A 17,812-nucleotide genomic window follows, 5' to 3' on the forward strand; every position below is an offset into this window, starting at 1 on the left:
CAGTAACTTTAATCTTTTTCTGTCATTGTTAACAATTGTTTTAAAGATCAGCAAATACAAGAAGTTGTGAACATGTTTTTATGAATATGTAAACATCTGTTCAATTGCCCTTCAGAAACGATCTTAAACCTCATTAATAGTTTTTCAGAGCCTTATGGAAAAAAACATTTAAGGATCAATGTGATCAAAACAGAAAAACGCTTTTGTTTCCTCAGCTTTAGGCTGTTTTAAAAAAATCTTCTTACCTCAATTTTACATCTGGTATTTCGTTCTTGCTAAACATTATCTCATGGACAAATGAGCTTGTCCTAATATCTTCCCCCATGCCTTTTGCACCAACTACTTCAAATCTGTATGAAAAACTCTCATAGAACATACCCGTATCAAAAACAACTTCTGGTCCAGTAAGATCTGTCAAATCAACCCATGAACTGTTAAAGCACGTGTTTCCATCAACAGAAGAGTTTGCTGTTTCGTTTAAATGCGCAAAAGCGTATGCCAAATCCGTTGCTAACTGACACCTCCATTTAAACGAAATTCCGTCTAACCCAGCTGCTTGATTGTCAGGGTCATAACTGCTATTAGCGCTGATTGTAAAGTTAGCATTGATACTGTCATTACCAACTTTTTTTTTATAACTAACAACTCGAAAACTTACTCCGTTTTCAGCTTCAACAAACAATGGTGACTTTACAACCACAAAGTATGTAGTATAAACAGACTCAATATCACCATAAGTAAATAAAAGTGAAAGAGCATAAGAACCAGCCTGCAGTTGCTGTTTTTTGACAGTGTAAACAACTTTTTGTTTAACAAGAGCTGCTTTACTTTTCAATTCTAATCCAGAACTGGTTAGAGCCCACTCAAAGCTTGATGGCTGTCTCTTGCACTCGTCACTAATTTCATCAACTGAAGCTATGAACGTTTTATCGACACTTTGAAGAAAATAGATTGGGTTTGTTTTTGTTCCGTAGTAAAAGTTAACCATCGGCACAGTACAGTTCCTCACAAGAACATCAATCGATTTGTTGAAAGAGTAGACACCGTTACTTGCAACTACCAAGATCACATGTTTTCCAACATCAGAGTATGCATGAGTACAAACAAAAGGTAACAACTTCAAATTGTCTGAAAGATCAAAAGATTCGTTAAATCCATCTCCCCAATCAATTGCATAATGAACATTCCGCTCAAAGTCCTGTTTTATATACAGAGATACTTCTTTCCTTTTCAATACCAACAGAGTTCTATTAACATACATTGTAGAATCTGTAGTTATATTCATTGGTGATAAATAGCAGAACACTATCACACTGACATTTGTAGATATGTTCTCCATTGTGGAATCTTGATTATCTTTGATTAAAACACTGATTTGATACTTTCCACATTTTGAATAACTGCAACAAAAAACCACTTTATCCAAAAAAAAATTTTTTAAAAGAGAAAACATTAACACATGCTCAATGTTAAATAAAATTTTACTTAACAAAATTAGAATGGTTTTACTACTTCTACTATTTACGACTACTATTTATATGTAGGAGAACCCAGGGTTGAAACACTCCCTATATTAGATATTTTTCTCTTCATGTAGCAATAAAAAAAGGAAATAAAATCAATCAATCAAAATCAACTCTTTGTTCACATTTTCTTTATATAGCTGTGAGAAAGAGAAGATCATTTTATGTATGTATGCATGGATAGATGGATGCATGGATGGTGCTTGATGGATCTTAACCCTAACCACTTTAGCTTTGCCACTGTTACTTTGTTAACTTGTACCTTCTGTAGAATCTGTAGTTAGATTCATTGGTGATAAATAGCAGAACATTCGTAGATATGTTCTCCATTGTGGAATTTTGATTATCTTTGATGAAGACACTGATTTGATACTTTCCACATTTTGAATAGCTGCAAATAGCATGTTATTCAACCATGACATTATTTCATATAACAATTAAAACAGAATGATTCTAAACTAATTGTAAATAAAAACAAACTCCAACCCAATAAAATATCATCAATGTACACAAATGTGTAAGCCAGCATTCAGAACAATGTATAGATCAGTAAACAAATGACGGAATATCAAAATTGAAAGTCTGAATTTACGTATATATCAATTTCATACCTGTAGGAAAATGTATAATTGACAGCCTGCTGATCTTCATCTATTTTTGTAACAATAAGCGAAGATCTGTCACCAAAGTCAACTTCTAATATCATCTTTGATCCATTAAAAACTGTAACAATCATTTCAAACACTTCATCTCTAAAAAGATTTTTTTGAACCAAGACATCAATGCCCACCATCGATAAAACAACTGAAACGAAGAGAAAATAAGTTTTACTGCTTACTTTTAGAAACTTTTATAAATTGCATACATATATATATATGCACTTATGTAATCTTCTTTTAGCTAGTTGATCTATCAATTAATACATCTTTAGCAGCTAAATACACATTGATTCCTTAAAAAAGATCTCTTCAAATGTTTAAACACATAGCAAAAGTGACCAATGCTCTTAGATGGTCCGTGTCATACAAAGTCATACACAGAGTCATACATATAGTCATAGAAACTTAACAATGAAACTATTAACTTTTCATAAGTATATGTAAGATGTATGTTGATTTTACAATGGAAGAAAGCTAAGAAAATGTGTCATTCATTCTGATAAGATTTCCATACTAGATTAAGAAAAATTTTCAAATAAGTTGCTATTGAAATATTATTACTTTTATCTTCTTCCTTTCCTAATTAAAAATATTTTCTATTTAAACATACTAGACTAAACTATTAGGTGTTTTCACACTGTTGTATCACATTTATGTTTTGACATAAAAACATTCTTAGATTGAAAAGTTAGAAGACAGAAAAACTATACTTTGGTTACTTTTTTGGTTACTTTTGCTTTTTGTGCAGCAAACCATGTGTAAAAGCCATATATAAAAATATAGCTTCTGAAGGTCAAATTCTTAAATAACCGTTTATTACTTTTTTTATGCCAACTTAACATTATGAGTACTCAGCTTAACCCTTCAGTGACTATAGGGACTTCAGAACTTCAGCAAGTTTATGAGGACAAAATGGTAGAGGACAGATTATACTTTTACAAGCAAAATAAAAATAAATAAATAAACAGATGAAATAAAAAGTGACAGCTATCAGGGGAAAAAAAAAAAAACTTGATAATTTATCAAAACTGAGAGAGAAAAACTAAAACATTGAATTAAAAAAAAAAAGCTTTATCTAAACAACTGCTACTCTCACTTAAGTACATCCAACCACTTTTGCAAGAGCATTCAAAACTACCAATAGTGTTTATACACAAACTGTTATTCCAAGGACAAAGAGGGATATTGCCAGTGCACTCATCAATGTCTGAAGACCAAAAAAAAGGCTGTAATGCTATTTTAAAGCTATCATTAAAACTATTTTGGCTTTTAAGTATTTTTCTTTAAATAAAAATTATAACCCTAATGTAACAACACTCTATTACTCTCGTAAATGATCCTAGAAAAAGCTATGAATCACCAAGACCAAGCATAAATACTTTATCAGAACATAACTCCCTAAATAGAGATCTAGACATAAAAGTAGAACTACAAACTAAAAATAAGTAGATAAATACTCTAGGAACCTTTTCAGCCGATAGTGCTTACTAAAGCTGTTTAATTTACAGAAGTTAATGTTCTTCACAGAGTCAACAATGTGCTACTTAAGAAATGAGTTTATCACACAATACAATCCTAATTTAACTTACCAAATTTCAGTAATTTTCACCAAACTTCAGCAATTTTTAAAAACATGAAAAAAGTTCAATAAATTAAACACTCAAAACATAATTTAAGCTTTTACAATTGGAATTACAAAGAGCTAATGCTAATGCACATAAAACAATGGCTCGCCAAAAGTCAATGACAGTAAAATGAAAAGTCTTTTCCACTAACTATTCAACAGTGATAATAAACAAAAAACATCTTTTAATGATCAAAATAATATTAAAACAAAAACCCAAGTAGGTTTAAGCTAAGTATGTAAAATACTTTTTTGATATCATCACATTTTCAAGTCAAGACATAGTTCAAGGTTGGATAACTGCTTTAAATTTGATAGCAAGTAAGGAAACACAACTCCTTTTGAATTATAATCATCAAACGATAACCTTAACAAATGTATCCTTTATTTTTCATAATTTCATTAAAAGAAATAGTGAATGAATTATTTTGTATTTACAATTGGCAAAAAAATGCTAACACTGCAGCGCATAAGATAATAGCTTGCCTATCAAATGAAACAAAATTTCCGTTGACTACTCAGCAGTAATGATGAACAACAACTTCTTTTAAAAAGCAAAAGTAATGTTAAAACAAATAAAAAACCTAAGGTGAAAACTTCTTTTGATATACATATATCAAATATGACGAGCATATATATACATATATATATCTTTGTTCATCAAATTTTCAAGTCAACAGAAAGATCAAGGTTGGATAACTGCATTAAATAAACATTATGAAGAGAAATAATGAAGCTAAGATAAACATATGAATACGACAGCTAACAGATCTTCATCAAATTGAACAGCAAAAATTTGTTGAAAAGATTTAACCTTGGCATTTGGAGCTTTCATGGTCATATTGAAAGCCGTTTCTACATCCACAGATGAAATATTCGCTACTTTCATCTATACAGATTTCACTTGAACTTGAGTTGAAGCTGTCCGGAAAAAAACCTTTGAAAAGAAAACATGTCATGATGAAATAATATTTCAATTGCTTGTTCAACATGTACATTCGTAAACGCCACAAACCTCAACATTTTTAGCTATACTTATTCGGTTTTAAAAAAATCAACTTTCAACTCTCTCAAATAAAAAAGTTCAACTTTTTTTCCAAAGAAGAACTTTAACTGCAAAAGAACAAGAAAAGTATGCTCAACCAAAAGATTATTGCCTGAACAACTTATCAACACTAACTTTACCTATTCTCATAGAAGCAAACCAATCATTTGTGAGTGGCTTCAAAGGATTTGTTTCACTTCCAAGCAGCTGAACTCCAATTGATAAGCTATCAGCGTTAAAGTTTTCCCAAAAAACTGTCTCCATGTAATACCTGTGGTTAGCTCGCAGAAAGAATGGTTTAGGTACTTGCCTATAAGATATTGAATAGATTAAAGTATAAAAGAATTCTGTTAAAGAGAAAAAGGTAAACAATATAAACACAATAAAACATAGATGATAATAGAATACAGATCTGAAAGTTTTATCTTTAATATACAACTCTAATGCAACAAGAGAAGCATGCTTAACATTGTAATTTTAAAAACTCCTTAAAATAACGACTTTGACAAACTGCTTCATTTACAATCAAGCATCTTAAAACGACTAGAAAATTCCTGATAAAAAAAATCAAAACCAAGTTCTATGACTTACTGTGCCCATTCCAAATATAAAACAGGACTCTCCTGACTTATTATCATAGTTTTGTTTGCAGGATCCTCGTTAGAACTTAAATAAAACCAGCAGTAGTCATCGCAGGCGCTGTAAAATGAGTAATTACCAGTCGTTAACGGTTGAAACCAACCTCGGATTCTTTGAACATAGTGTTCATCAACATTTAATGGTGCATCAAACACATCAAGAAAACCATAAGTATCAGGATTTCGCGGAAACTTTGTGATGTTTGTAGGATTGGGTAACTTGTTGTCTCCCAAATAAAACTCTCGCAGCAACATGCGGTTGTCTATGAAAAGTTTGCAATGTCACAATGAAAGAGAAAAAGAAGAGATGCTATAAGAAAACAGAGTGTTCTTATAAAATACTTAAAATATTCTTTCTTTTATGACTTTGTAGATATGTTACCTTGATCAACACCTTCGATGCACAAATTCCTGATGGTTCCGCCAAGAGGATTTAACCATGGGTCAGACGCATATAGAGTCATGTTTGAAAACTCTCTGGGATATGCATTGATTGCAGTATACACATTCATTCCATCCACTAAAACACTGTAACTGCAAGTGCCATTCTCCAAGCATTTTTGAAATACTTTTATTGTGAGCCACGAGCCCAGCACTACACTCCCACTTCTAGTGAAGCAAGTGTTAGCTCCCACAACAATGTCAGAGCAAAACATTAAAACTCCATTTACAATCCAAACAGCTAAAACTCTGCTACCATTTGTATATTGACCTCCTTGTGATAACTGAATTACACTCACGTTTCCATTAATGACCTGTAATGGCTTCACTTGAAACACTATTTCATACTCTTTCCGAAGAAGTTTAAATACTGCGATTGGGTTGTTTGTGTGCAAAATCATTTCTCTCTTTGCAGCAAAAGAACCTAAAAGAAGGAAAAAGAAGGTGGCACTTTACTTTAGTGTTATTAATAAATGCCAAACCAGTGCTTAACTGAAAAAACACAGCATGAGGAACAAGAAACTGCCATTTTCAGATGTCAAAGCTGTAAAAACTGAAAATCTAATAACCAGTCCTAAAAGCTGCAATAAAATTGAAACAGCAAAGAAAATAGTATTCTTTTAAAACTGCAAGGAATAAAAAAGTAACTCTAAGAGCATGTTAAATGGTCGCATCTGTAAATTGTTTTTTTTTTTTTTCTTTCTTTCCTTTCTCACAAGCAACATTTTAAATTATTGACAGTGAAAATACTTAAGAAACAAACTTGATACTTTGTCATGCATACTAATTTGTTTTGCATTATGAATAGAGTTGTAATTCGTTAAAATGTAAACCCTGAAAAGTGTATTTGAAAGCTAAGAACAACTTTTTCAACAAAAAAAACATAAATCTAGCAAAAGTAAAGTTCACTTTTATGAAGTTCCAATACTATTTAAATTTATTAATACTATTTATAACACAAAAACATGATTTATCTGAACCTTCTTCGCTGTTGTTTTCCGAGCCTTAAAGAACTAAATTTAAAAATGTTTTGAAATAGTATTATCTGATATTCAAATTATGTTTTACTAATATTAACATTACATGTCTGCTACTTTTTTTATATGTCAAAATATTGAATATTAGATCAAAATATTTTAACAATACAGTTTTATCACACTGTTGCTTTTGGCTTTTGAGTCTAACATTAAATCAACAAATATCCCCCAAATGACTTCATCAGCTGGTAGATGACTTCTAGTAGTTATTTCAACATGTTTTGTTATCCAGATCAACACATACTTTATATACTTTTAACTTGAAGCATTATAAATATCAACAAAGTGTGAATGCAATACAACATTTGATGAACATAGCTGATAAACAAAATTACTGCCATTGGCATTCATTAAGGTAATTTACAAAAACTTTAGTGTTAGCATGTTGATCTTTAAATTACTCGAAGGATTTCAAAGTAAAAATGACCAACATTAGATGATATTTACTGTTTCCTCTGATAAACCTAAAATGGCACACCTGCCCGGAGAGCCTCAAAACATAAAAGTCATGCTCAAAAAATAAAACCAATTGGGTTTGGTAACCCATACATCCTTGTTTCAAAAAATAAAAAAATTATTGTTAATTATTATTATTATGAAAAATTAACAACTACTGATAAAAATACTAATGCGACTTCAACTCAGAACAAATCAATTCAAATATCTAAATTCTAAACTCTTAACGCTTTTAGAACGTCCGACCACTCCTTCTTGTTAAAGATAAAATTCGTAAGCATAATTTGAACCAAGAAAACTTTTGAACTCTCAATTTGGTTTACATCAATGAATACAGAAAGAAAGCTCACACCGTTAATCTACAATTCTTTAGCACATACTTTATACACTTTTAATTTGAAGCATTATAAATATCAAGTGTGAATACAATACAACATTTGTTGAACATAGCCGATAAACGAAATTACTACCGTCGGCATTCAATAAGGTAATTTACAAAAACTTTAGTGTTAGCATGTTATATTTTAGGTTACTCAAAGGATTTCAAAGTAAAAATGTCCAGCATTACATAATATTTACTATTTTCTCTGATAAACTTAAAATGGCTTAAAATTACTGGGTTATTATATCTAGAACACAACTCTTTTATAAGTCTGGTGGAAGTAAAAAGTATTATATTAACTTAAAAAATCCATGTAAACCCTATAGATGCTGCTTAGCCAACTTGTCTCGAAAAATTTACTCAGAAAAACAGAAATAACAACGAATGCATTCTTGGTGATTTGGATTTCAAATTAAAAATGACCAACATAATATTGACAACTTTCTCCAAATAAACCAAAATGGATTTGAGAGTCTTTGTTAACAACTTTAGAACAAAAGCTTTTTTTAAAGGTCTGGCAGAAATAAGAATTATTGTAGGAATCAAAAAAAAAATATCAGGCCACTTTTAAGAAGCTGCTTAGCTATGTTGTTTCACAAAAATTACTCACACAAACAGAAAATGAGTGAATTTATTGTTGCTGATTCAAAGAAAGTGTTAAAATGATAACTTTGACAAAATGATTTACCAATTCTGCACATTTCTTCACAAAAATATCCACCAACTGTGTTTACACAAATTCCATTATTCAATACACACAGCAGACTTCCATTAGCACACTCATCAATATCTAAACATAAAACTAAAAAGTTCAAAAAAAAGCTGTTTACTAGCAACTCTTTTGTAATTTCATAGAGTATTGTTCACAACAAAGATCTGACAAGCAAAATAGAAATGACAATTTAAAGTTAAAAGAACGAAATGACAAATTAAGAGAATGAAATGACAAATGGAAATCAAGAGAAAATACACACAAAACAGTACTTTTCTCATGCAACAAGTCTTTTTTTAAAATTTTGCCATCATCAGGAAAATAATGAAAAAACAAGTCTTCGTTTAAAAACTAACACATTCTCAAAAAAAAAAATTTAAAAGAGACTTGTTCACAAAAGAAAGCCTACCATAGCAAGCATTCTCCATGTACATCCAACCACTTTTACAGGAGCATTCATAACTACCAACAGTATTTATGCAAAGACTGTTATTCCAAGGGCAAAACATGATATTTCCAGCGCACTCATCAATATCTTGAAAGAAAAAAACATTATCAAGTTTACATCAATGCAAGTACAGAAGAACATGTAAACAAAAGACAGGCAGCCATCACTTTTTTTTTCACATGAAGGTATTGTTTGGTAATTCATGCTAATGCTTTTTATCAATATTAGAGATTTCATTAGGCCAAATATATGTGGAGTGTTGACATATAAAGCCAATTACAAAGATTGTAAGTGCTGTGTGTTCAGAGGCAGAATTTGTTAAATGTGCTCCTCCCATGGAAGGATTTTTTTATTGAGCTTCCTAAACTCTTTAACTGAGAAAAACATTGGAGGAAAATACAGAAACTATAAAATTGGCTGGATGCCATACTCAACTATCTGGTGCACATATACTTTTAATGTTCCTTCATTTTGCTTACAGCCTGAACCACAAGTCTGAATCTCAAAATTAGCAACTATAAACATTTTGGAGAAAGAAAAAGTATCAAGAGAAGAACAATTGCTTGATAGGAGAAGACAAACTTTTAATAAAGGACTTTCAAAACAAACTGAAACTATTTTGCAAGAGAGAATCGATTTTTTATCAAAGCTGAAAATGTACTCCTGACTTGTACTTGCTTATTTTTTTGGATTCAACATATGCAATTACTAGAAGTTAAATGTATTATAAAATTGTAATTAAATAGGGAAATTGAAACAAACATTGATTAACTTTGAGTTTTCCACAAAATCAATTTTTATTTAAGAAATATTGACAATAATATTTCAAGAGAATCTTGCAAAGAGAAATTAAACTTTTTTAATTAGCTTTTTTTTATCATAAGTTACCAAGTTCAATTCCTTATTCTGATTTTTTTTTCAGGACAAAAATGTAACAAACATCATGTTCTAATTAAACAAAGAGTTAATTAAAAAATGTAACAACTTAGTAAAGCCTTGATCAGAAGATGATTTCATGGCAATTATTGTCAAAAAGATATTAAACAGAGTTACTAGGCAACAACTCCTGACATTAACTCTACATTGTGTTCAGCACTAACTCCTTCTAGGTCTAAAAATTGGATAAACATAGTTTTGAATCCAAACTATAACTTAGCCTACTACTCATAATTCTTAAATGTAGTGAACTCAGGACGCAAGGCTGAGAAACTCTAACCAGAACTACATGATAAGAGAGCTCATTAAAGTGAAGCTCCCAACAAATCTGAAAAATGTAACTACAATTGAAACATACATCTATGATTTAAAAGATTTTATCATCAATGAGGGTGCTGTAGGCTCTGTGGCAGGATGACCCTTGAAAAAAATAGCAGGATGAAACAATTTGACTGAGGTTGAACCAATGCTGACAAGTGAAGCTTGAGGGAGAATTTCTCTGGTCATTTTTGTGTGTGGATGTGTGTATATTTCTTGTGAAAAAAAAAAAATACAGAGAATTTTAATTTGGTAGACAAATTATATATATATATATATATATATATATATATATATATATATATATATATATATATATATATATATATATATATATATATATATATATATATATATATATATATATATATATACATATATATTTGTATGTAAATGGAATTATAAAATTCTCATAAACTATTAAAGAAGAAAAAAATATTTCAAAATATTTGTGCTTTTATGACTTCAACATATTTGTTAATAAATCTAAAACATATTACTTTTTGCATTACAGTCATTAAACAAAATATTACAATTGCTATTTCAGATTAAAGAATGCTAGTGATAGTAATCAAGTAAAATCTTATTTCCATAATGGAATTATTACTGTTGCATTAAATTATGAATAACATGACAAACGGACCATTTACAAACTTATAGAACAAAAATTCATTAAATAATCATCAACCTTGACATATGGAACTTTTGTTGTCATATTGAAAGCCGTTTTTACATCCACAGATAAAATAATTGCTACTTTCATCAATACAAACTTCATTTGCACTTGAATTGCTGCTGTCCGGAAAATAACCTTTGATAAGAAAGCATATTGCCATGAAACAATATTTAAATAAATTGCACAACTTGTGCATTCATGAAGAATGCACAAGTTGTGCAAATACTTCTTAGCTTTATAAACTTATCAAATACATCATAACTTTATAAGTTTGTAAAATACTCATCAATTTTCTTAACGTCTTGATTTAGTAAAAAATAACTTTCAACTTCATCAAATAAAAGTGCTCAACATATTTTTCAAACCCTTTACTGCAGAAGAACATGAAAAATTTACTCAATTAAAAGTTTCTTCTCTGAACAATTCATGGGTATCAACTTTACCTATTCTCATAGAGGCAAACCAACTGTTAGTGATTGGCTTCAATGGATTCGTTTCGCTTCCAAGCAGTTGAACACCTATTGATAAGTTATCACCATTATTTTTTTCCCAAAACACTGTCTCCATGTAATACCGGTGGTTTGCTTGCAGAAAGACTGGTTTAGATGCTTGATTAGCATACCTACAAAATACTTCTTAGCTTTATAAACTTATCAAATACATCATAACTTTATAAGTTTGTAAAATACTCATTATTGTAATTTTAATCAATTATCTGTTATGAGATTGTTCTGCGACACAAAATATTCATTTTTCAAAACGGTAAGGACCTTTTGATGTTTATTTAATCACCTATATTATTATTAATCACCTAAAAAAACCTAAATGTCTCTATTGCAAAATTATTAATGCTTTCCACATTTAAGCACAAGCATTTTTTAGCCTGGTAGTGAACATTAATGGTGCTGTAGGTCATGGGACTTAGCGCTTTAGTCTATTTGAAACACAGATAATGATGAAACCATGACCTTGACAGCAAGAGCACCACCATACTAGTAGTTTTTTTTTCTCTGTAGCTTGTCCCCAATTAGTTAATACTAGCCAAAAGATTTTGTGTATGTGATTCAGTTGAGTCCAATCTGTAACCGGTATAATAATAAAAGATTTTTTATTAGCAAATTTTCCATATATATTATATGTTAATTTTGTAATTTTTAAGTCAAGATTTGAGAGCAGTTAATGTTCTAAGCAACCCCTGCTATAAATAACATTAATAACTTCTTTTGGTTTAAATTTTAAATTCAAAATTTAATCATGCAATTCAACTTTCTGTAGATGTTGTTAATGTCCGTAGACAAGCTTACAAGTAAGTTGTAATCTTTGATGAGCATAGACAGGCTTTGTAACAATCTAGTGTATATTTATTAATTACACAGTGCCATCAAACAGTACTGTAAATGAACTTTGTAAGACTTCAAAGTTTAGAAAACTTGAAGCTTTGATTTTGTTTGTCTTTGATGAGTTCTTAAAAAATATATCGCAAAATAAAATACAATGACAAAACGAAATATATAACAACAAGATGTAGAATAATAACAATAGTAACTTGTAATGACATTTATATTATCACACTTAAATTGTTGCAGTGTGCAAGTACAATCAGAAATAAAAAGCAAAGAAAAAAGAACTTAAACATAATTAATTATTTAATCAGAATAAAAGTCTAAGTTTCGAGATTATCATTCAAAGTAGTTAACTAATTATCAAAACATATGGTTTGTGTACAGCTTTCAAAAGTCAATAAACCATTTTATCTACAGCCAAAAACTTCTTTGTTAGAAAACTGTTGATAAATAACAACTTTACAAATCAAAATAGACATTGAAACTTACCATGTCCATGCCAAGTAATACACAGGACTTTGCTGACTAATTATCATACTTTTGTTTGCAGGATCCTCGTTAGAACTTAAATAAAACCAGCAGTAGTCATCACAGGCACTGTAAAATGTGTAATTACCAGTCATTAACGGTTGAAACCAACCTCGGATTCTTTGAACATAGTGTTCATCAACATTTAATGGTGCATCAAACACATCAAGAAAACCATAAGTATCAGGACTTCGGGGAAACTTTGTGATGTTTGTAGGATTGGGTAACTTGTTGTCTCCCAAATAAAACTCTCGCAGCAACATGCGGTTGTCTATGAAAAGTTTGCAAAGATCACAATGAAAGAGAAAAAGAAGAGATGCTATAAGAAAACAGAGTGTTCTTATAAAATACTTAAAACATTCTTTCTTTTGCAACTTTAAAGATATGTTACCTTGATCAACACCTTCAATGCACAAATTCCTGATGGTTCCATTGAGGGGATTTAACCATGGGTCAGATGCATATAGGGTCAGATTTGACAACTCTCTGGGATATGCATTGATTGCAGTATACACATTCATTCCATCCACTAAAACACTGTAACTACAAGTGCCATTCTCCAAGCATTTTTGAAATACTTTTATTGTGAGCCACGAGCCCAGCTCTACACTCTCACTTCTAGTGAAGCAAGTGTTAGCTCCCACAACAATGTCAGAGCAAAACATTAAAACTCCATTTACAATCCAAACAGCTAAAACTCTGCTGCCATTTGTATATTGATCTCCTTGTGATAATTGAACTACACTCACGTTTCCATTAATGACTTGCAATGGCTTCACTTGAAACACTATTTCATACTCTTTCCTAAGAAGCTTAAACAAAGCAATAGGGTTGTTTGTGTGCAAAATCATTTCTCTCTTTGCAGCAAAAGAACCTAAAAAAATAAAACAGAAGTTGCCATTAATGAATCACATATCAGATCAGTTTGAACACAAGTATGATGTATTCATCATACCAAAAATCCATATTTCTAGAATGCACCAAAATTATTAAAATTTTTCTGTTGGATAATATGAATTGAAAAAAAAAAACATTTTTTATCATGATTTTGGGTATTTATTCAATTAAGTTTAAGGCTGAATAAACAAGAGCCTCTGTAAAAAAGATGTAATACCAATTGTTATTTTAACAATAATCAAGCATAAATAAAATTGGTTTCTGATGAGAAAAAAATACAGAGTTTAGTTCAATATGCTTTATCACTATGAAACTTTTCTTACTCAGAGCAGTAATATTCAAACTTAAAAAGTTAAAACAAAGTCATCAAAAATTTAGCCATCAGCAACTGTGCATCTTCATCTTAAGTGTCTGTAAATGTGTACAAACAGTTCAGTTTTTTCTCTTCCTAAACAATTCCTAGTTTTGCTCTAAACCAAAGGATGAGAAAAATCTTTCAACTGTTGTAAAACATTTTCAAACTATTTTGAAAAACATTTTCAAACAATTTTGAAAAACAATTTCGAACCATTTTGAAAAACATTTTCAAACCATTTTGAAAAACATTTTCAAACAGTTTTGAAAAACATTTTCAAACAGTTTTGAAAAACATTTTCAAATAGTTTTGAAAAACATTTTCAAACAATTTTAAAGACTTAGAGTCCTTCTTTTCTATAATTCTCCACCAGCTTGTTTGCTGATGTTGCGCTTTTTACACTACCATTAGATAAATATGCAGCAAATCATCTGCCTGTGCTTGTAATTTTATTGCTTCTCTTTTTATTGACAATAAAAAAAAATCATTTGACGTCATATGCTCACCTCTAATGTTGACACACAGTGAGTGATAAAGTGAGTCATTATGCAATCTAATTGGGAGTTCAAGAGATTATCATTGGGTAGCTGTAGCATTAGTCCACCTTTTTCTATTAACCACCCCTAGTTATTTTGGAAAATTCAACAAGTAAATGTTAAAAAGTAACTTCAGTGTACATTAACAAGAGTCTCTTTTGCCATACTCAGACCTATGTCAATAGCACAGCTTTTTTTTTAACATTGGATTGTATCACAGAATATGATCAGTAAGTCAATAACAATCTAGAACTTGGTACAAACATGTCGTTGGTGACATGTTTGTACCAAGTTCTAGATTGTTATTGACTTCGCAACAATATCCTTTTCAACTAAACTTAAAAAATGAACAGAGCAATCACATGTTATCAGTTCAGGGGGTTTAAGCATGCAAAAGTTCTCTCATTTGAGACATTTAAGACATTTCTCTCATTTAAGACATTTCATACATATGCATACATACATACATACATACATACATACATACATACATACATACATACATACATACATACATACAAACATACATACATACATACATACATACATACATACATACATACATACATACATACATACATACATACATACATACATACATACATACATACATACATACATACATACATACACAGTTTGAATACAAAAGTTGTCTCACACTCACGTCTTTATTAAAGGTACCTTTTGCAATTTTGATTGCATCCTTAGCAATCTAAATGCAATATTTTGCTGTTTAAGAATGGCTTCCAGCATCAACTTGAGAAATAAGAATTTGCTTCAATTTTCAGTGCTATGAGCAATTATCGGATTTTTAAAGATAATATTCCAACCCCCTTGAATTGAGGTAACAGCACAATCATCAGCAAGATTGATTTTCATTGAATTGATTTCTACTCTATTTACCTTTACTTAGAGTTCTAAAGAAATCCTTTTTGGTGGCTTGTATCTTGGTCTATGTTTTTTAATCAGTTAGGTAAATGCAAAATTTTGGTTGAATGGTATATTTGCCAGAATGAAAAACATTCTAACTTGCAAATCCAGTTCATCCTTCTGATTACTTGTTGTAGCAACAAATTTAGAAAATGATGTTTTCCATTGCATTTTTGTTGAAGTTGAATGAAAAAAATTGAAGATGAAGAAGAAGAAGAAGAAGAAGAAGAAAAAATTGAATAATAAGAAGAAGAATAAGAAGAAAAAATTGAAGAATAAGAAACATCAGTTATAAAGCTTAAGTAACCTTGCTCTTCGTCTTCTGGCTGGTTAGACTGATTTGATGCTGCAGATATAGATGGGATTGGTTCTAATATTGTTGTATTGCTAAATACATCTGAGGAATCATTAGCACTTCCTTTTGTCCTTCTTCTGCACTTATCCGAGTGGCTCTTAACGCTTTTTATTATTTTAATTATGCTCTCTTTGTAATAGTTACATATTATTCTATTTGTTTGATCACTTAACAATGTCACTTCATTCCACTCAATAGCCTTGTTTCTCCCCCCTGAATGATACTTTGGCATTTTGAAGGATATGTGATCTATTTATACTTTAATATAATTAAATATTTAAAATAACATCTCTATTTCAAATTACTTTTACTCTGATAAAAAAATGCAATCAAGTTATTATTAACTAAACTATTGTATAAGAATGTAAAATTGAAAAATACCTTTTAAATAAATATAAATTGACCCAAATTAGTTACAAATGATTTGTACCAAACTATTTATTTTAGCCAAAACCCAAAATCCCAATAACCCAAAAACTCACCAAAAACCCAGTTGGATTGGGTTTTTGCTCAAAAACCCAGTTGGATTAGGTTTTTGCTCAAAAATACCCAGTTGGATTGGGTTTTTACTCGAAACCCTTCTTTTTTGATTTGAATCTTAATTTCTTCTCTGCATTTCTTAACCATACTAATATCTGAAATTTTGAATTTACAGCCTGTTAAACATTCACTAGTTGTGTTCACTACTAGTATTTACATAATCAACCAAACAAATAAATCCTAATTTTTCAACTTTATTTCATAAAAATAGCAATTAAGAAAAAAAAAATTTTTTAATTGAATCAAGTTTTTTTATTATGTATTAATTTTTTAAATCTAAGACTTTTTTTTTGAATTTACTCAATCTAATGAAAATTAGAAATAAATTTTAAAATTATTTTCAACATTTATATTATTGTAACTATTTATTATAACACTTTGCATTAATGTACCTATCCATTAACTTTCTTAAATTTAGGAAACTTTGAAAATCACTGACAATACTTTAAACCAAATTATTCCCTATATCTTCAGTTTGCATTCCTATTTACCAGTTAACACAGACAGCTGTGGACCTGAAAATCATTCATTACTCTATTTTACTAGCATCATCATTATGTTTCAAAACTTAATGAACTAAACACAAGATTTATTACTTGTTATACACACAAAATATGGTGTCCTCCAAAGCATAATCAAACAAACAACTGAATCCTAATTTTTCAACTTCAATTTATAAAAACAACAATTATTTAAGAAAAATTACTTTTTAATGGAATCAGGTTTTTACTATTAAATGTAAGGAAAAGATTGATAGATAACAGGACTGCCTGAAAACAAATAAATGTGTTGTTTTTGTATGTATTTGCATTTTTACTCAACAATATTAGCAAATCTGTAAACTAATCTTCTATAATTGAAAAAAAAAAAAAAAAAAACAATTCAGTGTCAGCAATTGGTGTTGTACTATCAGGAGTGACTATGACTTGAGATCACACTTTTGCACTGTTTTGGTATGAGAACTTTGTAGCATTAATGATTTCTGTCTTATAGTCAAGTTTGTTTATAATTGTAGGAAACAAGTTTAATTTAGCTTTTATTGAGCACATTACCAAATATTATAAGAAAGCAGTCAAACAAAAAGAAACTGCCACCAAGAAAACCCATTTACAAGGCAACTGTCTAGCAAATAATAAAGCAGGTTAATGGAGACACTGAAATATAAATGAAACAGAATTTGACAATGCTAGCAATACAATTCAAAAACTGAAACTTTCAGTGTCCAAAAAAAACAACTTTAGAGCAGTGAAAATCCTTTTATTTGCAAATGCTCATAAGCATTGGACTATTAATGACAGAAAAAGAGTATTCTGGAACAATTAATCAAAGTACAAATTGAAAAATCTTGATTGCAATTTGAAATTAAATTTTTAGTGGTTTAGTGTATAAACAAAAAAAAGATAGCTATGAAACCTGATATTATATTGATTTTG

General features: G+C 29.8%; 1 protein-coding gene across 1 annotated transcript in view; it reads right to left on the reverse strand.

Annotated features, from left to right (window-relative positions):
* LOC149884816 (uncharacterized) overlaps positions 1-17,812 on the reverse strand; it is a 38,431-nt gene that overhangs the window by 14,701 nt on the left and 5,918 nt on the right. Inside the window, exons 8-19 of the mRNA XM_090095764.1 lie at positions 13,158-13,640; positions 12,728-13,037; positions 11,339-11,517; positions 10,908-11,030; positions 8,927-9,052; positions 8,494-8,595; positions 5,872-6,354; positions 5,443-5,752; positions 4,992-5,161; positions 4,621-4,743; positions 2,135-2,327; positions 246-1,400 (exon numbers count right to left, since the gene is read on the reverse strand). Of these exons, the coding sequence (XP_089951890.1) occupies positions 246-1,400; positions 2,135-2,327; positions 4,621-4,743; positions 4,992-5,161; positions 5,443-5,752; positions 5,872-6,354; positions 8,494-8,595; positions 8,927-9,052; positions 10,908-11,030; positions 11,339-11,517; positions 12,728-13,037; positions 13,158-13,640 (3,757 nt within the window). The remainder of the gene's footprint in view (positions 1-245; positions 1,401-2,134; positions 2,328-4,620; positions 4,744-4,991; positions 5,162-5,442; positions 5,753-5,871; positions 6,355-8,493; positions 8,596-8,926; positions 9,053-10,907; positions 11,031-11,338; positions 11,518-12,727; positions 13,038-13,157; positions 13,641-17,812) is intronic.

This window comes from Hydra viridissima, unplaced genomic scaffold, assembly GCF_058129835.1.
Source record: "Hydra viridissima isolate aposymbiotic clone 2 unplaced genomic scaffold, HvirCarnegie_v1 scaffold_8, whole genome shotgun sequence".
Classification (NCBI taxonomy): Eukaryota; Metazoa; Cnidaria; class Hydrozoa; order Anthoathecata; family Hydridae; genus Hydra; species Hydra viridissima.